This window comes from Lissotriton vulgaris, chromosome 2_1 (assembly GCF_964263255.1).
Source record: "Lissotriton vulgaris chromosome 2_1, aLisVul1.2, whole genome shotgun sequence".
Classification (NCBI taxonomy): Eukaryota; Metazoa; Chordata; class Amphibia; order Caudata; family Salamandridae; genus Lissotriton; species Lissotriton vulgaris.
Window position 1 is genome coordinate 1,104,149,717 of NC_141687.1, and position 24,739 is coordinate 1,104,174,455.

The following is a 24,739-nucleotide window of genomic DNA, read 5'->3' on the forward strand; positions in this document are numbered from 1 at the left end:
GGCACTAACTGTTTTACAGAATCCATCAGGGCATGGATGTAACGTCCCATCAGGCAAGTCGCATTAGTAGATTTTAACGCCATGCTGCCGGATCCTGCTTTCTCAACTCTTTCTCCAGGAACCTGCGGAAAAGCCCCCGCAGACTTCTTAGAGCAGGCAGCCTGCACAACTAAACTTTCAGGCAGGGGCAGTGTGTTGATAAAAAGTCAGGGTCATTAGGAACCACCCTCTATCTCCTTGCAACTGCCCTTGAAATGGCAGGAGCTGACAGAGGTTTCTTACACACCTCATAGATTGGCTCACCAAAGCATCATTGAATGGCAGCATTGGTTCAATTACAGAGGAAGGCGAATGGAGAACCTCCGTCAGAATATTTGACTTGCACTCAGCAGTAGGCAGAGTGATGTTTAACAAATCTGCCGCCTTCCTTATTACCACATGGTAAGGAGTCACATCTCTAGAAGGTGTATCAGATGTAGAGGCCAAATCCCACTCAGGAGAAAATTCCAGGCCACTAGCCTCCCTTAGGTCATCAAAAGGATCCTCAGACTCCTGAAGCTCACCTTCCTCCACGTCTTCATCCAGATACCTATGTTCCTCCAGAAGCCTCTATGCCTCACCCCTCGACCTCTCCTTCACAAACGAAGCTGACGGATCCAGCGCCGGTGTCGAACCTGAAGTCGGGCGAAGCAGTTTAACTAGAAGTCGAACCGAATTCGGCATCGGAGTCGAGGGTACCGCCGTCCAAGGAATCAGCGTCAATGGATTCGGCGTCGAAGGCTTCGCCGGCGTCGGAAAATGCCAATGCGGTGCTGGAGCAGGCATGAAAGGCATGAAGGGCGTAGGGGCATAAGCCTGGGGAACACCCAGACCTAAACGCCATAGGACCCGTGGGACCAACAGGTGCACCAGACGGGTAAATTGCCCTGGAGTAGACCCCGAACATGGCATTGAGGAATTGTGTCGGACCCTGACCTGGAGCCCGAAAGGCAGGATATGAGCCCCCAGGCTACTCCCGAGGGAGCGGAGTCGTCACGATGTCGACCTCTTCTTCAGGCTGGTGCACCGGAGTCGACTGATCCGCAGGCAACTGAGCCTTGACTTCACCAACTTCCTCCACCTCCCCTTCATCCTCCTGGCCTGAAGGATGGGACGGAACCGGAGATGGATTCACTACCTGCTTAGGTGAGCCAGGCGAATCCGCACGCGAAGCCTCACCCTCAGAGACCTGTGTTTCCGAAGCTGAAGACACCACCTCCTTCCGAAGCAGCTTAACCTACGACTTCGGTCTCAAACTCGAGTCCTTTCCAGAATGACGTCTTGACTCATGGCTCCTCTTCTTGTGTTTCTTCCTCGCGGACCTCAAAGCATGAGCAGAGGATGACTCCGATCGAGACCTCGAACCAGATCTCGACCTCGAACGCAGAGTTCGCGACTTCAAAGTTTATTACTCCTTCTTACTTTTTAATTTTGCAACTCGGAGCTTAGTCTCCCTCTCTCAAAGGGCCTTTGGTGTCATTTTCTTACAAGATTGGCACTCCTCGATGTCATGGTCGGAGCTCAGACACCAGACGCAGCACTCATGCGGGTCAGTGATTGACTTTGTCTTGCCACATTCACCGCAAGCCTTAAATCCGGTCATCTTCGACAACATCTCGACAGAAGACAATAAAACACAGAGAAAAATCACAGAGTAACAAAGTTACTGTAACAGCTACAGACGATCCCTTGAAAACAGTTAGCGTCAACGACGCGGAAAAAAGGGAACTGATGTCATCACGCCGGCGTGGGCCTATTATGGTGTCGGTGACGTCAGCGGAGTCGCGCGCGATGCCATGCCTCTATGACGTCGTCGGCGCAAAGCTACAAAAAGAATTTCCGAATGTTGCGGACGCAAGGGGATATTCACAAGGTGAGGAATCCACTGGCAGATGTATCTATCAGAAAATTCTCGCCTCGGTGTCTAATTTAATCATGGGTCCCACGCTGCAACTCTGGGCAATAGCTTGCTTAATCTCCACAACGGCCCCAACAGTGCTAGGATGCCTGACTTTGACCCTGGGGGTGCCCAGGAGTGGGCAATTCACAGGGAGAGGCCAGGAAGGGTTCCTCAGCGGTATGCTTACTGCGCCTTGATGCCACGTTATACAGGAAACATTACATTTACATTTACATAATTGCTTAATAGTAGAGTTGTCAGTTACAAAAACATCTACAGTGCTATTTATTAATTTTTATAATTCATCAGAGAGTGATTTTTTAAATCAGTATTTAGTTTCTTTAGATTAATTTTTGGCAGGATATAGATCTAAACAAAACACTTTTGAGGTCATCCTTATGGGGGACTTTTAACATTTACCCCTGCGGCCTAGATTGTATTATTGAAGATTACGAGGGGCCCCCATACTCTGTGTTTACACATTTCGAACACACAAAACTAGGGGAGGCCCTGAAGAATCTTTTGGCCTCTATGAATCTTTTTGAATAAGGGTGTAATGCTGGTGGACTAAGGGCACCCACGTTTAAAGGAAACGAAGCTGGTACAGTTATTGATTATATTTTTTTGTCTTCTTTTGTTTTATCTAGTGTTGTAACATATAAGGTAGAAGATTCTGTTTTTAGTGATCACAACCCTGTGATCCTAGAGGTGGTCCCAGGGGGTGTCTTGGGATTTAAAGAAACGTAGGTCATGGAAGTTAGTGACCTGATGCCTAGAGACCAGGGTAGAAAACTTAAATGGGCAAAGGTGATCCGTGAAACCTTTTTTATTGGAAGTCTTGTCTAAGGTCGAACCTGAGGTGGACATTTGTTTGGACATTTCTGCCCCAAATACTCAGATAGTTGATGCATTTGATGCCATATGTCACCAAATACATGTAGACCTGATGGTCAAAAAAAAAATCAGGCGGGCATAAAGGCAAAAGATGGTTCAACAATAGTTGTTCTAAGGCACATTCTGCCCTGCTCAAAGCTCTGAAAGATAAACCTAGAAACAGAAAACAAATAGTAAGTTTAAGAAAATCATATAAACAGGCTACCCATGAACGTAAATTACAGATCAAAGAGGATGCCTGGAATAAACTGCTAACAGATGAGGTTCTGCGGGATAGTGAAAAATGTTGGTCAATTATTAACCAGGCGTGGAGAATTCCCCCCTGGAATGCAACATACCAGACGACCGGTGGCTAGCCCATTTTGGGAGTATTTATGGACCCCAGAGGCAAGAGATCCTCCCTATGGCTAAATCTTTTTCACATTCAATTCCCGCAGTAGCTTTTGAGGCTTCAGGCGTGGAAAGAGCAATTATAGAGACACAAAAGAACAAGGCTCGGGGTCCAGACAGGGTACCGGCGGATCTATACAAGAGTGCGCCCAAATTCTGGGCAAAGATCCTGACTAATGTTTTTAATGCATCAGGATCAAACAGTTTCCCTGCTTCCTGGGCCAAATCTAATATTATCCCGATTTTTAAAAAGGTTCAAAGGGGGGATCCCTCTTGCTACAGGCCTATTTCCTTAATAGACTCTGCAGTTAAAATTTTAGGAAGAGTCATTTTGTATAAATTGACGGACTGGCTTGAAGGCAGAGGGGTCCTGTCTAATGCCCAGTATGGTTTTAGATCAAAGAGAAGCACCCTTGATCAGTGCCTAAATTTACAACTTTTAATAAGTAAGTATACCATAGCCAAAGAGGGGTCACTCTATATGGGTTTTATGGACACCTCATCAGCTTTTGACTTGGTGAACAGGTCAAAGTTGTGGCAAATCTTATTGGATCTGGGCATTGAACCACCTTTAGTTATTTTTTTAGCTGACCTCCATTGTGGTCTTTTGGCTTCAGTTAGGGTCTCCCAGGAGGGGAGGTGTACTAGTTATTTTAGGTCGGAGAAGGGGGTCAGATAGGGGTGTATTTTGGCCCCCCTTCTCTTTACGTTATTTATTAACGCACTAGAGCCAGCTTTAGGCGAGGCATCCCTGGATGTACCGCGTATAGGAGAAACTGTTATTCCGGTTCTCCTATATGCGGATGATGCCGTCCTTTTAGCCCGCTCTGGGATTGAATAAATTATTGGATTCCTTTGGTAACTTTATGGTGTCCCTGGACCTGAAAAAAAACACACAAAAATCTCAGGTCATGATTGAAGGGGAATATAGCAGAAAGAAAAAAACAAAAACTTTCTTTTGTTGTGGAGAAGAGGTCAAGAGGGTGCCCATTTTTACATATTTAGGGGTCCTCTTTGATGAAAGAGGGACCTGGGGCCCTCAACAGAAGTACAAAAGTAATGCAGTAGCTAGATCCACCTCGGCCCTATTGGGATTCGCAAATTAACTGGGGGCTAGACCAATGGAGGCAATCCCTAAGGTATATAGAGCCAAATGTTTAGCAATAGCTACATATGGTTCTGCCATCTGGGGACATACGACGCGAGACAGTATTCAAGTGGTGGAAAATAAATTTCTAAGATCGTTACTATCAGTGCCACAGTCTACCCCTACTTTTTCCCTTAATACAGAGTTAGGGTTGGGGTATGTTACAGACTCATTGAAATCTGCCCCTTTGATCTGTTGGCTTAAAACCTGGCTTAACCAGGAAATTTCTTTGAACCACTTGATCCTCAAGGATTGCTTAGCTCTGAATAGAGTCAATAGGATCCCATGGTTGGCTTATATCAAATCAACATTTGTAAAATTGGGGCGACCCGAGCTCTATTTTTCCCCCCGAATGTATTGAGAGAAGATATAAGCGGGATAAAAATTGCTCTGTTAAACCTGTTTACATTAGAAAGGGAGGAGATGGAAATGAGAAAACCTATTGTAAGAATGAATCACGCATTAATAACCTTTCCCGGGCTAGAGCCTTATCTTAACATAGTAACGAGACCCTACCATCGGTACCTTTTAAATAGATTCCGTTTTAATTTAATTCATTTTACACCATGCTACTTCCCAATTTGGGATACTCTTGCAACTGTGACAACTTTTCCGCACAAGACACACTACATTTTATAATGTTTTGTGAGCACTACTCAGAGAGAAGGAAAAAATATTTGTTTACTATTTTGAGGGAGGAGGGATTTTTACAGGTTAGGCTGGCCCTTCTTTTTTTGCAAATGCTAAGTAGTCCCCGTGTCATATTCCACTTTGCAAGTTTTTTAGTTGCCGGTGTGCGGATCAATAAGAAATGTTTATGTGCCCGGAACATCTCTGTTTAAATATATATGAACCAGTGGGCAACTGTAACACCCACTATATGAATTAATTGTTTAATTGCTATTTTACCCTACCTGAATTTTGATGATTTAATTTTTTTTTGCTATTTTTAACTGAAAATGTCTGTTGTTTATTTGATATGAATGGATTGTACCGGTGTCTTTTTTTGATTTGTATTAATCAAATAAAAGTGTTTTGACTGACTGACTGACATACAGCTCAAGGGATATGGTGGTAACAATATTCATACAGTGGGTTTTATGCACAACAAGTTTGAATTTGAAGGAAGAAAATCCGATGGGAAAATATATTTGTCCTAGGAGGGTCCAGCAATTTTGGGTTGTATACAACACCAAGATTTACATGTTATTACGGACCCTATATCTAAAGAACAAGTGTTGGTAGTGTAGGATGAGGAGGGGCTAGAAATCACATTGAAGAAACTTGACGAAGTGTTCAAGAATCAAATTGGGACCATGAAGAGATATGTGCATGAAATAAAGTTAAAAGAAGGTGCCATGGCAATTAAGCATGGGTTGTTGAAGGTTCAAATAGTGGTGAGAGGTTAAGTGAAGGAAATACTGAATGACATGCAGGAAGAGGTGGAGACATCGGAATGGCTTTCGCCGCTGATGATTATAAAACAAGTGGATTGGCATCTAAGATTCTGTGTGGACCTATAATCATTGAACCAATGCATAATGATGGACAGTTTCCCCAGTTTTCCCCTTCCAAGCAGATGATTGTTTTACTGTTATGTGATGCCAAATACTTCACTAGGTTGGATTTATATCTGTGTAACACCAAATTAAGTTGCATGCACGATCTAAAAACTCAACAGCCTTCCTCACAATGATAGGAATGTTCCAATTTTTTACAAGGCCTCCTTTTGGGTTAGTAGCAGCCTCTAGCGCAGAAGTAGTCAAATATTTTGATGCCAGGACCCCCTTGCCAACATTGTTTAGGCGTAAGGATCCCCCTCCTGACAAACATTTCTAGAACCTGGCACTCCTCATCATCGACAACTGACTATAATCATAACCACCCCACCCCCGATTCCCACAGCAAATCATTTTTACGGTGGGGAAATATTATTAAACAGTGTTTAGCAAACCAAAGGTCCGTGAGCGTGGGGACGTGGTCAAAGGTGTATCTAAAAACAAAGGGCTTCATTTATGCAAATTGGCAAAGGGCAGCGCCGCAAGTGTTCTTGCTGTGCTGCCCTATGCGCCAATGTGAAAGGGCAGGAATGCACTGTATTTATGAAATACAGTGTATTCCTGTCCTTTCCCCCTGCGTTGGCACACAAATTGCTGCCTATGTTGCACCAACATAGGCAGGATTGTTTTGTGCAGGAAGTGGCACTTTCCTTCACAAAAACAAACCAGAGAAGCGTTTTCCTATGCGTAATGCAGCACACATGGAAAGAGGAAAAAAAGAGAAATGAAAACATTTCTCCTCGTTACGCCTCTGCTGGGGAGGCGCAAGTTGTTGGTGCTGCCCGGGGTTTATGTGATTTTGTAACTCTGGGGCAGCATTAAAATCCATGTGTGTTGCGTGGGAACCCCCACGCAACGCCCATTGAACACCTCCTTGACACAGAAAAGCTACGCAGTGACTTGCGCTGCTTTGTCTTACTCTATATCCACGAGGACATGCAAAGCCACGCAGGGTGACTTTGCGCTGCCTCATAGGTATGGTTGAGACACTTGCGCCGGAGCGTAAAAAAAACACAAAAAAAACGATGCTTTGGCGGTGCAAACCCTTATAAATAAGCCCCAAAATATGCTAAATGTTTTTTATGCCTTTTACCATCAGGTAGCTAAATATAAAACAACGGGCAGCTTAAATGAAAAATAAGTTTTAAAAAGTTGTTACCCACTGGGAAACCTTTAATAGTTAAAGCACTGCAGAGATCTGTGTGTAACCAGAAAGCCACAGAATAAAATGTTGGTTAGTGCAGTGTAGAATAGTGATTTATGTATTGATAGGGCATGGAGGTCACAGCCTTTGACAGAAAGCACAATGAATATGCAAGTCATTATTTTCTACTTGCATTACACACAGTAGAAGATAGACTGATACAAAATGTGCAAATAGTTTTACAATAAAATGATGCTCCCAACATGTAGATTTTATTAATACCAGAGCGTATATTAAGCAATTTCTTTTTACATAACTGTCCCTTCAACACCTCCTTAGGGGCACTAAGGGCTGTATAAATACAATTCCAATTAAAACCACACACTTCACAGCCCAGTTGTTAACTCTTTGCACTATCACACCAAAAAAACAAATCTTTGTCATCACAAAGCTTAGAATAATACTGCACAAAGGCTTTTTACAGCACAAGAGACTCGATTAATGAATCTTCAGCTGGATTATTCAATCAAAATTAGCTGTCCCGGGATGGTTGTCTTTTTCCCAAAGAAAGAAAACGATATGAATTAAAGGTGCAAGTGAGGCTGGGAAGTAGCGATCGTGCTTTCCAGGAGCTGGCAAAGAGTATTTGTGAAGGGGGCAGCGAGAAGGGGATGATAAGTTATCTTTGCATTGTTTAGTCAATTCATGTTGTAACTTCACTTAAGGTGCGACTGATGCAATAATTATGAGAGGAGAGATGTACGTACCTCCGAAGGGGTGAGGAGATTAATGATGTTGACCAATAAAGGTCACTTGGGACGGTCAATTACAAAAAATACATTTAAAGGAGACCTTTTGGTGGCTAGGTTTGGACAGGGAGGTGAATGAGTTGGTGGAAAGGTGTGTTTTGTACAGGGAGGGCAAGAAGCGGTTGAAGATAACAAATGAGTGAATGGGTTCCTAGTGAGGGGGAAAGACCTTGGATGAAAAAGTGTTTGGATTTAATTGGTACCATTGACTATTTAAATGAGACAGAGCGTTTTGCAGTGGTGATGCTGGATGCGTTTTCAAGGATGTGTTTTCAAGGTAGAGGATGGTGGAATTTCTAAGAAATATAACTACGAAGAATGTTGTTAAAATACTGGCGAAGGTGTTCAGGAGGGAAGGGAGTCCGGGAATCCTAGTGGCACACGAGGGAACACAACTCACATCTATTGTTGGAGGAGAAGTGTGGCTCAATGGTTCGAGCGGCAGACCCTGATGCAGAGGTCTGGCCCGGGACCAGATTTCAATCACCCGCCTCAGCGGGTCTTGGGCTCAAAATTCCACGGACCTGATAATTCTCGCCTCGTGCCTATTCCAATCATGGAGTCCCACTCTGCAACTCTGGGCAATAGCTTGCTTAATCTCCACAACGGCCCCCACAACGCTAAGGATGCCTGGCCTCCACCTTGGGGGTGCCCAGGAGTGGACGCCTCACAGGGAAAGCCAGGATGGGTTCCACATCGGTATTCGTACAAGCGCCTTGAGACCCTTGCGGGTGAGTAGTGCGCTATACAAGTATCAATTTACATTTGTTATGAAAGACTTCTTTAAAAAGCGTGGTATTAGATATATCCATACATCATTATATAATCCAAACGCATGATTAAGGCCACAATACAGATGGTGGTGAGAGGTAGAAAGGGAGTAAGTGATGCGGTTGAGAGAATGGTGTGGGCGTACAATACCACGAAGAATTGCGTGATGGGTGAAACTCAGTTTGTGAGAATGAGAGGGAGAGAAGCTAGAAATGGCTTTTTCCCTCAATGGATGAGGGAATATAGAGCAAGAATTGCTCATGACATCAATCTGGAGGGAGGCAGGATTGAGAAAGGGGACTGTGTGAAAATCAAGTTAGAGAACAGAAGTAATGAGAAGCAAGTTTTCGGATGCCATGGAGGTACAAGAGGTCTATGAATTACATTTAGTGTTGCATAATGGACAAAAATAGAACAAGAGGAGGGTATCATTGTGCTGTAAAATGAACAATGTGACACTGGAAAAACAGGAAGGTTGGAAAGGAGGAAAACAGCAATGTATAGGTTTCATGTTGATGGGTGAAAATAGCAAAAGTGAGGTGCAGTACGTATGTAAGGGAAGGAGTAGAGGTGACTGACCTGAGCAGAAGTCGGAATGGAGTGAGTGGCGAAGATGCCAATATGAGGAGTGTGGAATGCAGACTATGTGTTCCTGCCAAGTTCCATGACTGTACAATAAATTGATGTGTTCCTAACCAAAGGGGAAGGGAATGATGGGTAAATGTGAAAGGGAATAAGTGTACTGTTGATGTTTCATCAGTGAATATATTTAAGTTGTGTTGGTGTAAATATTTAAGTTGTGTTAGCTTAAAAACTTAAGTTAAGTTAGTAATCATATTCATGTTTACTATCATGGGTTATATAAGAGTAGCATGCTATGATTTAATTCGTTAAATGCATTTATGATTACATAGCATACTATAATTGTATTGTAATTGCATTTACATAGCGCTTACTACCCCTGACGAGGCGTAGAAGCCCTTTTCGGTGAGTAGCACGCTACTCAGGAACTCAAAGGATTAGTGGCGAATTAGTATAGTGAAATATGAAAGTGATTTGAGTGATGGGTATGTTAGTTAGTTATTTTGGTTGAGAAGGATAGTGGAGGGATAGAAGAAGGAAAAAGGTTTACATTTATAATGTACACTTGGGGTTTGTGTTGAGTAGAAAAATAATTATGTAGAGTATTTTTGTTGTGTAAAGAAAGGGAATATGTTATAATATGGGGAATATATAAGCCACAGTTTGCGTGGTTAAAGTAACCATGTTGTCACAGTGATAGCCATAATAGAATGCTGGGGTTATCTAGGGAGTTGTGACAGTGGATGTGGAGCAGATGAGGGAACTTCACACATTTAGCTGGCTCTTGAATAAAGTACTGATAGAGGGGCTCTTGGAGTTACTTCAGACTTAATTAACTCACACATGGGGTGGGACAACTTGAGATGATATATCACATTTATTCAGGGAAGCAAGTGAGGTGGAGCACTGCAGTGAAAGAACAGTGGAGTGGTTCATCCCTCAAAAGATGGACAGTTAAGTGAGAATAGTGTATAGTTTACGTTTGCAGAGGATTATTCTTTCTTCTGGCTCCTGTCACGGATTTAGGAGAGATTAAAATGACCGGAATGCGTGGTTAACAGTCAGACAAATTGAGGCTCTGCACCAACTATTTAACAGTTGTGTAAGAATATCAGCCATACAATATGATGTGAGCAGGGAGCACGTCAGAGAAGCCACCTCTTCCCTTTTCTCAGGTTTGAACAAAGTGTTCCAAGGGGAAGGTGGCAGGCGCCTTTTGGGGCACTACAAGCCAAACACATGGTGGATCCCATGAGACAGACCGGACTACCCAGCTCTTTTAATACAACTTTTTATTTGCTTTTTTTCCACAAAGTATACAGGACCTCAATATCCAAGAATAATAACGTAACCATGACTCAACCACACATCTCCCATTCAAGATAAAAATAAAATATTTACATGGTATTCTCGCCCAAATTCTGGATATTCAGCTCTTACCTTTAACAAATCTCGAGTCATATCCGAAGAGTCTGTAATACGCAAGGTTATTTTGGTGCCACGCGCCTCAATGGCACCTCCTGACTTCACCTAGACAAAAAAGATCATAGCCAAGAAATATACTAGGTCAGAACAGTAAAAAGTTTGATAGTCAGGTACTGGAAAGAGATTAAGCCATGGCAAGAACAACTTTTTCAGATTGAATAATGAGTCTCAATTGGTCAACAACCAAGGTTTTTCCTCAAATCCGTTAAACGTTTTCGTGTTTTACATAAAATAGCAGCAAAAACAATAATAGAAGGAAAACATAATATCAAAAATTATTGAATTCCCCCTTCCTTATTCACCTTTTAGACCTTCACGTGCAACCCTATCATTCACAGCATTCATGATGTAAGTGGGTCTTATCACCCTCTGCCTACACTGTTTATGCCCTTATTCATTTGCAACCGTCTTCTAGAAGTTGACTAGCTGCAAGTTTGGAGATTTTCTTCTCTGTATGGTTAAGGTCATGCAGCAGTTTTTCAAAGACGATAAGTTACCAAAGCTTCCCAAACCACTAGCTTATCGCCAGGGGCACTTTGTACTTCCAAAACAACACTAACTATCTAGCAGCAGCAGCATCTTCCACATGAAAGCTCTGTTCAGTGTGATTTATCAGCACAGTGCCATCCTGCAGTATAGGGCTTTTTCGACTGTGCTGGACCTTCCCATGTGATACAAAAGCGCCAATGCTGCCCGCTGCGCGGGTCACGCCAGGGCGAAGACCGTGCCAAGATCGGCACCGGTCAGAGCCTGGAGGAGGCTGGGCCGGACCCCCACCCCCCCCTCCCCCCCCCCCACCCTTTGATCAGGCTTGTACACACGAAAGATACCAACACATTTTCTCTCAGCCAGCCCAATCTTCAGATATTTTTTGTATCGTAATTGCATTTATATAGCGCTTACTACCCTTACGAGGCGTCAAAGCGCTTTTCGGCGAGTGTCATGCTACTCCGGAATCCATATAACACCGAAGAAGGTGAAGCACTTAGTTTTCACATTCAGGGTACTACAATCGAGGCATTGTTGCCGACTAGGATGGGGTAAAAGAAAGCTGGTTATGGCCCACTTGTCCGTCCCACCAAGAGTACCTCCTATGACAGGATGTTATAACGGGCCGTTGGGGTGTTCAGCACGGAAATAGCTCTTACTGAGAGAAGGCTCTCACTGAACTCGGGTGCTGTACCCAACTTATCTGCTGCTGTGAATTTAGTTCCCTCACCCTTGGTGTTGTCGCCCCCTGTTCCTGAGAGAACCCTCTGGAGGTAGGCCCCATAAAAACAGAGCGCAGCACCCCAAGTTGGCTGTGAAGTCTGAATGAGGCAGATGCTGGAACTTGTGAGCCTCAGAGCGAGCTCCTTATAGAAGCTTTTAGTTCTAGTCTTAAAGATTTGCTGCAGACCGAGCTAGCTCCCATAGTACACCCTTTAGGCCATCTGCTATTTTTCGGTTAGGAAGACAATATCCCCAGCAGCTATAATCGAGATCTCTAAGCATTCTAGTAATGGTTTGAGACTGTTTTGGTGTCTCAAAGAACCTAGTACAACACTTTACCTTTTGGTGAAAAATCATTAGTCACTTTTCTTGGGGAGTTTGGCTGAGGGCAGTGAAGAAGTTTGCTCAGATCATTATAGTTCCTTATGTGTTAGTATTAAGAGGCACATGATGAAACCAATCACACCAACCACTAAATGTCCAAGATGGTTTATGTACAGTGGCGATCTGCCATTTGAGAAGGGTTCTGCCTCGAATCCCAGGGACCCCGAGGAAAATCAAGCGGTGAGAACATCCTACTAACTTACCCTAAGGTGTAGGAGGAATTTCCTGCTTAAAGATTGTGAACAACCTGAGCAGTCAACCTTGGGTAGCTGTAGTAAAGCTTTTCGGGAAATAGTAAACAATATCCAAATGAGATATATAGGTTAACCCTCAGTTAACAGGGGGCGTGGCCACGGAGGCAACCGAGAAGGCTGCCTGAGAGTGAAGTTCCGCTGCCCGGGCCCCCCGGCATCGAGGATGGACATGTAGCCCGTAGTTTTTCTGCCTGCAACACAACACCATCCGACTGTGGTGACCTTCCCGCATCCTCCGGAGGCTTTGACAACTGCGGGGACATTCGTGAGGTGCTAGACTGAGGGGATCGAGGGTCTCCATTCCCCCGGCGGCTTCCTCCCTGAACTGCGCCCGGCCATTAGGTGAGTGCTCTGCTTGGGGCGCCCGTCCTTGCCTTGTGGACTCCCGCGTCCAGCTCTTTGCCTGCCTCGCTCCTCACGATGCCTGGCCGATTGGAGCAGCGCCGCGGGGGCGCCGTGCCCCCCCCCGCTGTACATCTCAGCGGTGGACCCACTACCATCAGGGAGACGCCGAGCCTGACCCTCCCTGGAGCAAGACCGGCCTAAGCTGCAGCCACAACGATCGTGGTGACGGCCAGGCGGAGCCGAGGACTGGGGGGGCGTTTCTCCTGAGACGTGGTGGTGGAGACTTTGCTGGTGCCTGCGGTGGCCATTTTGTTGCTGGCTCTGGATTGAGTCGCCGGGCCGGCGCGGATTGCTGCCTTTCGTGGGGGGGTGGACCACCATGCCCCAGCAGGCATATTCACGCTTTGTTTTAGGAGCCAACGCCACGGATACGCCATATTGAAGCTGTTCACGGCCGTGCTTTCGCTTATGCTCTTACAATTTCAGGCCCTGTGACCGGCCTATTATTGAGAACTCCTGCCTCTCCGCCTGGGCCGTGCTACCACTTCTTCGCACTTCACTGCCGCCTCAGCGCTAACCATGGGGAAAAGAGATCCTAATCAGCGCAAACTTCGTTTCGACAAGACCTCCCTCCTCACATCGGACGCTCCGCCTGGCTCATCTGAGGGGGCTACTGGATCCGCTGTAAGTGAGGACACAAACTACCTAGTCACTGCCATGCTGGGCGAAATGCGTGCGGGTTTTAAATCACTTGGTCGCTTTGACACCCTTGAACAAAAGCTGGCAGATATGGGAACCAAAGTCCAAACCCATGACCGCCTCCTCGACGTGGAGTCCAGAGTTTCGGACAGTGCCACGAAATCACTCAAACGATTGGAACGCGCCGAAAGGATACTCAAGGAGGTTGCCATAAAGAATGAAGATTTAAAAGCGCGAAGCCGATGCAACAACATCCGCATCATAGGCGTGGCAGAGACGACCGCGACAGGTCGCATGGACTCTTTTGTGGAGCAACTACTTATTGACTTGTTTGGCAGAGAGGTGTTTACGCATGGCTTCGTGGTAGAACGTGCCCATAGGTCATTGAGACCTCTGCCTCGCCCTGGGCAACCACCCCGTCCGATCAATGCCAGACTCATCAACTTTCGCGACCGGGATGCGGCCTTGCGTGCAGCGCGTGAAAACGGGGAGATCCAGTGGCAGGGCAGTTATTTGTCCTTTTTTCCGGATTTCACGCTGATGGTTCAGGAGGGGCGGCGCAAGTTTGCTGGAGTCAATGCTACCCTTCGAAATCTGGGACTCAAATATGGAATGTTGTATCCAGCGAGGTTAAGAGTAGATGTGGCCGGCAGATTTCGTATTTTTGACACTCCCACGGAGGCTCAGGAGTTCTGCCAGACTTACAAGAAACAGGGAACCCAGTCGCCCTCTGCCGCTGGGACCCGGTCCCCGTCGCACGGCGACTCGCAGAGCAGCGTTGACCTCTTTGCAGATCAGGGATCCGGACAATAACTTGTCACGCCAAATCCTTCTACTTGTGTTGCAGGATTTGACTTTTGCATTCTTTGATAATTTTGTCAGGCAGTGTTTTGTCTTTGATGTTGGGGAGTCTGCGGAGTGTGGCGTTGCTACACCCCATGGCGAATGCCCTTGTGCCTTCATTCTTCTGTTTTTTTTTTTGTTGGTCCATCGGTTCTTTGGACGCTAACATGTTCATTCCCACGTATTGAAGTTTGTACGTATGGGGTTTGCCTCTATGGGGTTGTCAGGAGGCTGGGTGGTGGGCGGAGGGGGGTGGGGGTGGGGGGGTGGGGTGTATTTTATTTTTGTGTAGATTCGATTGTTACGACATTCACAGTGCATCTGGAGAGAGAGGAGTGGCGCGCAGTCCAACTCAACACTCATGTCCTTTATACTATGGCCAGAGTAGGCTTACAGTCTGGTCCTTCCAGACTATCCTTGATGTCCTGGAATGTTCGGGGCTTAAACAATACCAGGAAATGCAGACAGGTTTTTATTTGTGTATCTCGCCATAACATTGACATTGTTTTTTTGCAGGAAACGCACTTGGCACATTCAGATTCAGCTTATGTTGCCAGGAGCTGGGGGGGCTCAGAGTTTTATCGAATTTTAGTAGATATGCTAGGGGGTTGCTATACTCGTTCACAGGAGGGTGCCTTTTGTGTTGTCAAGTAGCATCACAGACACTGAAGGTAGATTTATTATTGTAACTGGTGTACTTATGGGATACAAGGTCACACTGGTGGGAGTTTATGGCCCCAATGTGGACACTCCTTCCTTTTTTCAGGACCTTCAGGTTAAACTCCTCAAGCTTGATGTTGACTTGTTGATTCTTGGTGGGGACTTTAATTTATTGTTGAATCCAACTAGAGATAGCACCTCTGTCTCCCCTGATGTCAAAACCCGCTCCCGCTCAGTGTTGTTGGATGTATGTGCTCATTTCCCTCTCATTGATATTGAAGCTAGACTCCAACCTCAAACACCGGACTACACACATTATTCCAGCTACCACAATACAAGGACTAAAATCGATTACTGATTCAGAAAAGGGGGTGGTGATGAACAGAGTGTCTGAATTGAGCAGACCACTCTTACCCAGTCCAAAGATCAGGGCTTGATCCATCACCGTTATTTATCTCACTGCACCATCCCAGCTCAGAACCTGGCTATATGCAAATCAGTCTGTCCCTGGCCCAGTGCATCATGGGAACAGGGCAGACTACAGAATTGTACAGATTACAGAAATTGTAGACTCAAGGGGTGCGGTTCACCATTCTACCCCGGATATTTGTGACATTTTTGTCTTATTATAAAACCCTATACTCCTCCACGCTATCAGGAGACAAGAGTGTTCCTGGGCCTTATTTAAATAAAATCGCCATGGTGTATCTCGAGAAGTATATGCAGGAATTCCTGGCCGCTCCCATCACTCAGGACAGCATAGTCGAAGCCATTGATGCTTTGAGAGGCTCCTCGGCCGCCGGGTCTCGATGGCTTCTCAGCTGATTTTTATAAAGCATATAAGGAAGAACTGGTCCCTAAGCTGGTGGAGGTATATGCAGAGGCCATGGACTCTGGCGTGATACCGCCTACTCTCCGCGAGGCGGTGATTGTTCTTCTCTCAAAACCTGGTAAGGACCCCACTTCTTGTAGCTCGTATAGACCCCTCTCCCTGCTGAATCTTGATTATAAAATCCTTGCCAAGGTCCTGGCCAACCGACTTTCGCTGTTGAAGGAATTCATAATTTCACCAGCTCAGTCCGGATTTGTCCCGCACCGCTCCACTTCCTTGAACTTGAGGACATTGTTTGCTGTATTACATAGAATAGATCCCTCCACCCCGGCCGCGGCTGTGCTCCTGGACGCTGAAAGAGCATTTGACACCCTGGAGTGGCCTTTCTTTTTGTCCGTTATGCGACGTATGGGTATGTCTGAGGTTGTGGCCCTGTTGTACACGGCGCCTAGGGCCCGGCTGCGCTTAAATGGTACTATCTCATAGCAATTTTCACTGTCGCGCGGCACGCGCCAAGGGTGTCCCCTTTCCCCGTTGCTATTTATCCTTGCAATGGACCCTTTGGTTCGTCACTTCCAGGAGAGGCATCTGCACCGCGGTCTCCAGTTTCGCAAGGGCCCGCTGTTGATGTCACTATACGCAGATGACACTATTTTATATGTCAGAATGCCTCAGGTTAACTTGGAACCCTTGGTGCTTGAAATAATCCGCTTTGGGGAATATTCCGGCCTATGCATCAATTGGCACAATAAAAATGGTGGTTCTCCCTCGTTTTTTGTATCTTTTTAACAATATCCTGATTCCACTCCCCAAGATTTTTTTTCCCCAATTACGATCCTTATTGCTACGTTTAGTTTGGGGAGACAAGACTCCACGCGTTTCTTGGCGTGTCTTAACACTCCCATATGAAAGAGGCGGTTTCGGAGTCCCTGACTGTTATCTCTATTTTTTAGTGGCGCAATGCTCCTATGCTCACTCCTGGTTTCATCCGGACGCCCGGATTCTGTATTTGAAGCCTGAAGCTGACCTGGTGCACCCTGCGCCCCTTCCCAATGTTCTCCCCAAGGGTATTCCTCATGATCCGCATGATATTCAGACAGTCTCGTCCACTTGTTGGGCCTGGGATAGAACACGCAGATTGCTTTGTCGCGACCAATTGTACTCTCCTCCCTCCCTTTGCCCAATGCTCATTGGCTTCCTATAACCGGGGAATCAGTGGTCCAGCGAACGTTGTCCAAATATCAAATCCATACAATAGGCGACCTCTCCCCCGAAGGGCATGCCTTTTCAATATCTGAAGACCATTGTTTTGCTGACCGATCATTCACGGATTCTTTTGTATTGACTAGAGTGCGGTCTATGTTGCGTGCGGCGTCCCCCACATTCCCGGTTCCCCCTGTTGAAACCACACCACTTACGTTTATCATACAAAGCCAGACAGGAGCGCATATGGTTTCTAAGCTGTATAAACAATGTGTGGCCTCGCTCCCCTCCTAGGACTCTAAGGTACGCGCCACATGCAAGAGTGATTTGGGTAGGCCAATAGCGGATGACCAATGGGCACTATGTTGTAGAGCCTCGAGGGATGTGTCCATCAACAGTAGACACAAACTCATTCACTTCAAGTTTCTGAGACGGCTTTATCACACCCCGCCCTTTCACACAAGATTGATCCCGGCAGGCCTCATTGTTGTCCCAAGTGTAGGGCTCCCCCAAAGGCCGACTTTGCGCACCTGTCATAGACCTGCCCTCTTCTCTGTGACTACTGGGTTAAGGTACATCGTATCTTCGGCGATATACTGGGTATTGAATTAATCCCTACCCTCGAAATAACTCTACTGGGCTATGTTGCCAACTTCCCACGTTCAGTCCGTAAGCTCGCTGCCCTTGGTTTTTTGTTAGCAAAACGCGAAGTCGCATTGCTCTGGTGTGCTAAACGTACTCCGAGTGCACAATCTTGGCTCCGGAGCATGGGGTTCTGTAATGTTAACTCTGTGGAATATTCCACACATGTCCCTTTGTCCTCCCGCCCAGTTGACATCTGGGGCCCAATCCGTTCGTATATATCCAAGATAACGGAGGAACACCAATCCCAATCTATGAGCTCCATTGTTCCTGAAGGGGTAGGATGAGCATTGGTATGCATTTTTCTCACTGCTGTCAATTCTGTTTTTGGTATTCATTGCAATTGATGTGTTAACTGTACATGCAATCAAGGAGGGGAAACAAAACAAAAACACAAAAAAGGTAAAAGGAGGAAAATAAGTTTTTTTTCTTTCATTCACATTTTTTTTTAAAATTCTCGAATGATATACTAGGGCACAGGGCCCGCAGCACTAAGTGTGTGTTTTTTCCTTTTCACTGTCAACGTTCTGTATTGTTTTGCAATGTTATCTTTACAGTGTCATACCGGTTTCATAACCTTATTCGATTGTACTCAATGCCCGTACACACATTATGTTAATGGTTGGATGCCGAGATGCTCTCCTCCGTTTGGATGTGAATGTCCACCTATTATGATTTGCTGTCTTCTGTTTTATCATTGTAACAATCACTTGAATCGATCTCATTCCTTTTCGCTTATTGAAAATAATAAAAATATTTTTTTTTAAAACCCTCAGTTAACATGTAACATAACTGGTTTCGCTTGGGTAGCACATTTCACCTCTATATACCAAATAGCTGAAGATACATCATTAATTAGCTTACTGAGTGACACTCTGCGCGAAGCACCACTCTTGCAAATTACATTCCCAGAAGTTGAGTATTGCATCCACCAAAGCCCTGGTAGTAAAGCACCAAGGCCAGACAGGGTTCTAATGAACCTGATTAAATGATCCATGGGGCACCTTGTTTGTAACTTTATTCAACAACTCCTTTTGCCATAAGATACCAATATCATGGACACTTTTGACCATTGTCCGTATCTTTAAAAACCGGAGAGGAACCTGCATAAATGCTATTCTTCGATTTCTCTCACCGACAGCACATTAATTCGCTAGAAAATTACCCTGCCTATGACTTTTAGAGACTGGACTTGCCAAAATAATATCTCATCTCTTTTTCAATATGGTTTTTGTCCTGGAAAAGATACAGTGGAATAATATTTACATTTACAGTTGATCTTGGGAAATTATACATCTGCCAAGCACTGCCCTCTGTAATTGGCATCATGTTATGTTATGTTACTATCATTTAGAACGTGTGCAGCCACTTAAGAGTGTCCGGGCGCGAAAGCCAAATGATGGAGGAAAGGAGCTGGACAGAGTGACACGTTTATTTAAACAGCCAAGTTTTTAGCAATTTCCTGAACAACCTTGGGTTAGTAGTGTTCCGTAGTGTGTAAGGCAGAGCGTCAAAGGCTTGAGACTCCTTGAAAGAGAGCTGCCCCCCCCCCCACTCGTACCAAATGAAACCGAGGGATCACTGCCAACCGCTGAGAGGCTGAACGCAACAGTCTTTGTGGCACATAGAAACTGAAGAGATTCCTCAAGCCATGGAGGGCTGCATGGGCCAGGGTGAGAGCCTTAAATTTGACCCGTTGAGCCACGGGAAGCCAATATAGGTCCAGCAAATATTGCTTCACACTAGTTCTTCAGGCGATGTTTAGCAGACCTCTGGCTGCCGCATTTTGTACAACTTGCAGCTTCCTCAGCTGGAAGTCTGGCAGACATATATACAATGCGTTGGCATAGTCTAGGCGCGAAAGAATCAGTGCACGTGTGACCATTTCTTTGGCTGCCTGGGCAGCAGTAGCAGAAACTTCCTGAGAATCTTCAATGTACCAAAACACTGTATGGCCAGTTTATTTGTGTGGAGAACCGAAGGTCCCTGTCAAACCAAACACCTAGGTTTTTGACCGGCTTACCCACAGAGCTAGGTAGAGAGCAGTTTGCGGCCAGAGGGTTTCCCTAAAGTACGGGAGAAAAGACCCATGCAAGAGAACCTCTGACCTCTTTGTTACTCTTCAGCTGGGCCAGAGCCAGCCATTTAAAAACTGCTGTTAGAAAGGCTAAGGCTTGGACAGGGGATACATCTACCTCCCTCCAAGTGAAGAGGAGCTGGGTGTCATCCTGATCTTCGCTCCCAGTTCCTCTGCAAGATGTATCAAGGGGGTGACGTAAATACTAAACAGCAGAGGGCTCAAGGTAGATCCCTGCAGTGGATTTGTTCGCAGCTTTTGATTCCGTTAACAGGCTTAAGCTTTGTTTGAAGTTGTTGGATATGGGTGTTGAAGACTACATTGTAAACTTCCTGCAGGTTTTGCATGAGAATTTATCACCCCAGTGCGGTATGGTCCTGCGGGTGAAACCACCGATACCTTTTCCTTGGCTCGAGGAGTGCGCCAAGAGTGTATTATTGGCGCCCCTCATGTTTATTTATATATCAATAACCTATGCCCACATTTGAATACAGTTACAAATGACCTGCCAAAAATTGCTAACACTCCGGTAACGGGGCTACTTTACATTGACAACACTGTTCTGCTGGCTAGGAATCAGAGCCATACATTGTTTAGTTGAATCATTTGTTTCATATATGAGCACGCTCGATTTGGCTACACATTTTGGAAAGTCACACATAATAGTGTGTGGGTCAGGGAAGAGAACTATGGCATCTATGACAGTTAGGGGTCAGGCCCAGAGTAGTGTGAATAACTTTTGCTACCTTAGGGTCACTTATAGCTCAGGAGGGTCTGAGCCCAGATGTGTACTGGTGGTACTCCAATTCTTGTTTTTATCTCCCAGCGTTATGTGGGAGTGGAGGTCCCTCTCGGATGCGGCGTCGACGACTTCGGCGGAGCCGGGAATTGCCAATGCGGCGTCGGAGCCGGCATATAAGGCATAAACGGAGCTGGAGGATAGGAGTGAGGAACTCCCAAGCTGTAAGCCAAAGGACCCATGGGACCCGAAGGTGCACCAGAGGGGTACCACGCCCTTGAGGAGATGCCATACATAGCGTTAAGAAACGCTGAAGGGTCCTGGCCTGGGGCAGGAAAGGGCGGTTGAAAACCCTCAGGCCGGTCCTGAGGAGGGATCGGATTCGGCTCTTCAACAGGCGCGGAATCCACATCCTCCTGAGCCTCTTCCTCTTCTCGGGCCGGGGACGGCGCCGGAGATGGATTCGGAGCCGGAGAAGGATTCGGAGCCGGAGTAGGAGACCGCCCATGCGACTCCCAAGGTGAGGCCTCACCTTCAGGCTCAGTGACATCCAGAGTAACCACCTTCGAACGTACCTTCTTCGGTGACCTTGACCTCGAGCCCGACTCCTTACCGGAACGACGTCGGGACTCATGTCTCCTCTTCTTATGTTTCTTCTTCGACTTCGAAGCATGATCCGATGCCGACCTCGAAGACGACCCCTCTCGAGAACCAGACCTCGACTTCGTCCTCGACTTTGACCTCGCCCTTCGAGAACGAGACCTCGACGATTTCTCTTTCCCAGCTTTCATCTTCTCAACCAGGAGTTTGGCCTTTCTCTCCCTCAGGGCCTTCGGGTTTATCTTCCGACATGAAGAACAATCTTCCACATGGTCGGAACTCAAACACCAGATGCAGTCATCATGCGGGTCGGTAATAGACATCATTTTACCGCACTCCCTGCAGGGCTTGAAGCCGGTCTTCTTAGATGACATCGTCGAAGAGACAGGATACAAAGAAGCAGAAATTTGCAACAAAAAGGCAACAAAGTACCAGTTGGCTACAGAGATTCCCGATAACCGTTAGCGTCGACGATGCGGAAAAAAGGGAACTGATGTCATCACGCCGGCGTGGGCCTTTTGTAGGCGTCGGTGACGTCAGCGGAGTCGCGGGCGATGCCGTGTCTCTATGACGTCCAAGTCCACGTCGGCGCGAGGCTACGAAAAGAATTTCCGAATGTTGCTGACGCAAGGGGGATATTCACAAGGTGAGTAATCCACACGGCAGATGTATCTATCAGAAACTCTGGTTTTTCGAATTTAAACTGGCTGTGGCCCTGCTAATCAGGACCCCAGCCTAGCTGTTCTCTCTCTAAATTGATGCCATGTACCATAGGTACCCTGGGCATAGGTGCATCCAAGGCCTACCAGGGGCTCCATGATGTATTATGCCACCCCTGGCTGGCCCTCCAAACTGACAACACAGGTCTGTTTGCACAGCCTGGGTAAGGTGGTGTAATCACCCCTTACTTATATATAGTATATCTACCTTATATATAGACACATAGTAACATATAAGTCATTCCTATGGCAGGCCTTATCAATCCTGGAGGCAGAGTGCTTGGTTTTATGTGAGAGGGTGCCCTAGCATGAGCTGAGCCCCTCTGCAGCTTTCGGAACCATCTCCTTATAGCTGTTCTATGATAAAGCCATACCATATACTCTTAAGTGCATTATAATCCTCGCGGTTAATGCTAACTTTGGTTTGGCTTTATCAAAACATGTTGTGTAAGGTGTCAAGCACTTTGGAATACTACCCCCCCCCCACCAGTTCTGGTGGCGGGGGTAGCATTCTACCCTTCTAGAGGGAGAAGACATGTAGTTACTGGTAAACCCAGTTAAAGTTAAACAGAGCCTCAGCATCATAAAATGGATGCTGCTGCCACAGACAAGAGCCTGACCTCCTGCTGCTGGACGAAACTCCGGCAGGGGAGGCCTGGACAATAGGTTTCCTGTCAAGGGAGGAGCGTACACCTCCCTAGATGGGCTGTAGTGTATTGGGGCAGGGAGGGCTGTATTCAGAATGCATTTTCCAGACACTGCCTGGGGCACACAAGGTGCTGCATGCATAGCCCGGTTCAAACCAGTTGCTGGGGCACTCCAGCCCCACTCTGGCGTAAAACTGGACAAAGGGAAAGGGGTGTAACCCCCCTCCCCCCTTCTCAGGTCCACCCATAGGAGGGAACTCCCAGGTAATCCCACCCCTTAACTTGGTATAAGTATAGGAGCTGTGTCCCTAGGACTTTAGATTATACTGGACGAAACTTTGAAACACAAATCCTGGACCTTTGACGTCTTCCATCTTCCAGTCGAAATGGAACATCTCCCTTGTGGTCAAGGAGTGACCACCCTGTGCAAACAGGCACCACCAGTAACTTGCCGGCAGTCCCGCCGGCGCAGGGTAAGTGATCTCAGCCGTCGGGTCTCCATCAGGGGCTGCTTCTCTGAGCTGGAGGGGTGGGGGGGGGGGGGGGGGGGGTGGGAGTGGGGCTTGGGACATCCATGGCAGAGTCTCGTGCACCAGAGGGCAGCCTAGAAACAGTTAACCATGGGCGCAGGCTGGAGCCCGTCAATAGAGGCCCTTTGTTTTCAGACCATACGTGCAGTATTGACATTGGAGGGCACAGGCTGCTGGGGATGGATGGGGCTGTGGGTTTTACTCTGGGCTAGTGCGTAAATATAGGGAGATAAACGCCGTGGAGGTTTGAGTGTGTCCAGTCCCTTGCACTGGGGTTTCCACCGGGATTGCGTAGGTCTGTGTATCGGGACTTATTTTGACTAGTCTGTGCTGGGGACGTTTCTTGTTTTGGGTTGTAATCTCTTTGTATCAGTGCAGCGCCCTTTCACGAGTGCTGCGCTGTTTGTACTTTATTTGTTGTGTATTTTCGCTCCAGTCACTGGCTCCAGTTTTTATGGGTGTTTGTAAGCTCTTTGTATCAGTGCAGCGCCCTTTCACGAGTGCTGCGCTGTTTGTGCTTTATTTGTTGTGTGTTTTCGCTCCAGTCACCGGCTCCAGCTTGTTTTTTGCTGTGTAAACTCTTTGTATCTGCGCAGCACCCTTTCACAAGCGCCACGCTGGTTGCAATTTATTTGTTGTGTATTTTCGCTGTTGGTCTCGTATCCCACTCTCTCTGCTCTCACTACACCCTCCCTTCTCCCCCCTTCCTCCTCCCTTCCGGTCACTGGACTCCAGCTTTTATTTTTTTTATTATGAGCTCTTTGAGATTATTACGTAAAAGCCATTCAAGCGGGTATGTCCAGAATAATTATTTAAATATAACAGAACCATATGTTTTTAAAGTTACTCTACATTCAGGCAAGGGAAAAATTAGACTTGATTCTGGTGGCAATCCACGCCTGCTGAAAACCATTAAAAGCTTCTTTAAGCAACAGTTCAGTAACCGTGAATCTCGCACTGCAAAAATTTATAGCAAGTCTCTGCACATCCGCCAAAGTACACCCAGGCCATACAAAAATATCACTATCCTTTCTGATTCCTGCTGGGGCATTTCTCTCATCCGGAGGCTTTTCACTTCAAAGCTGTACCTATACATTTAACAAGGAATAGAAGCAAACATAATCCGGTTTCTGAGGAGCCATGTGTGCCCTACTGCTCATGACTGGAGCCTAAGCTATGGTTTGCAGTGCATTAGATCTTGCATTTACACAAGTTTAAGCTATTGGTGTTGTAATTGACAATGCCTTTTATTTATGTTTTTAAATCCAAAACATAAATAAAAGGCATTGTCATTCACAATGCCAATGATTCAAACTTGCGTAAATGCGAGACCTAATGCACTGTAAATGCTTGTTATTCCAGACGTGGTTCTTATTCCACTATTTTAGTATATGGTTTGTGAGGCCCCTAGGGCAAAACTGTATTTGTGCAACTTATCGTATGCTAATTAAGTAACTTGTATTTTGCTTTTACCTCTGACCTCCGAGTGCAGAGGGGTTGTGTTTAGAATAAATACATATATATTGGATATATACCTTGTGTGGTGTCATTTCATTTGGCATTCAAGGGATTATAATTGGTAAAACCACCAGCTTCACATGCTCTCCCAAGTCTTAGCCTGTTGACTGCTGGT

General features: G+C 46.1%; 1 protein-coding gene across 2 annotated transcripts in view; it reads right to left on the bottom strand.

Moving 5' to 3' along the window:
- The window catches only part of ZPR1 (ZPR1 zinc finger), a 113,676-nt gene that overhangs the window by 22,170 nt on the left and 66,767 nt on the right, over positions 1-24,739 (bottom strand). For both annotated transcript variants that reach the window (XM_086956814.1, XM_086956815.1), the window contains one exon: positions 10,676-10,765. In XM_086956814.1, coding sequence (XP_086812940.1) covers positions 10,676-10,765 — 90 coding nt within the window. The remainder of the gene's footprint in view (positions 1-10,675; positions 10,766-24,739) is intronic.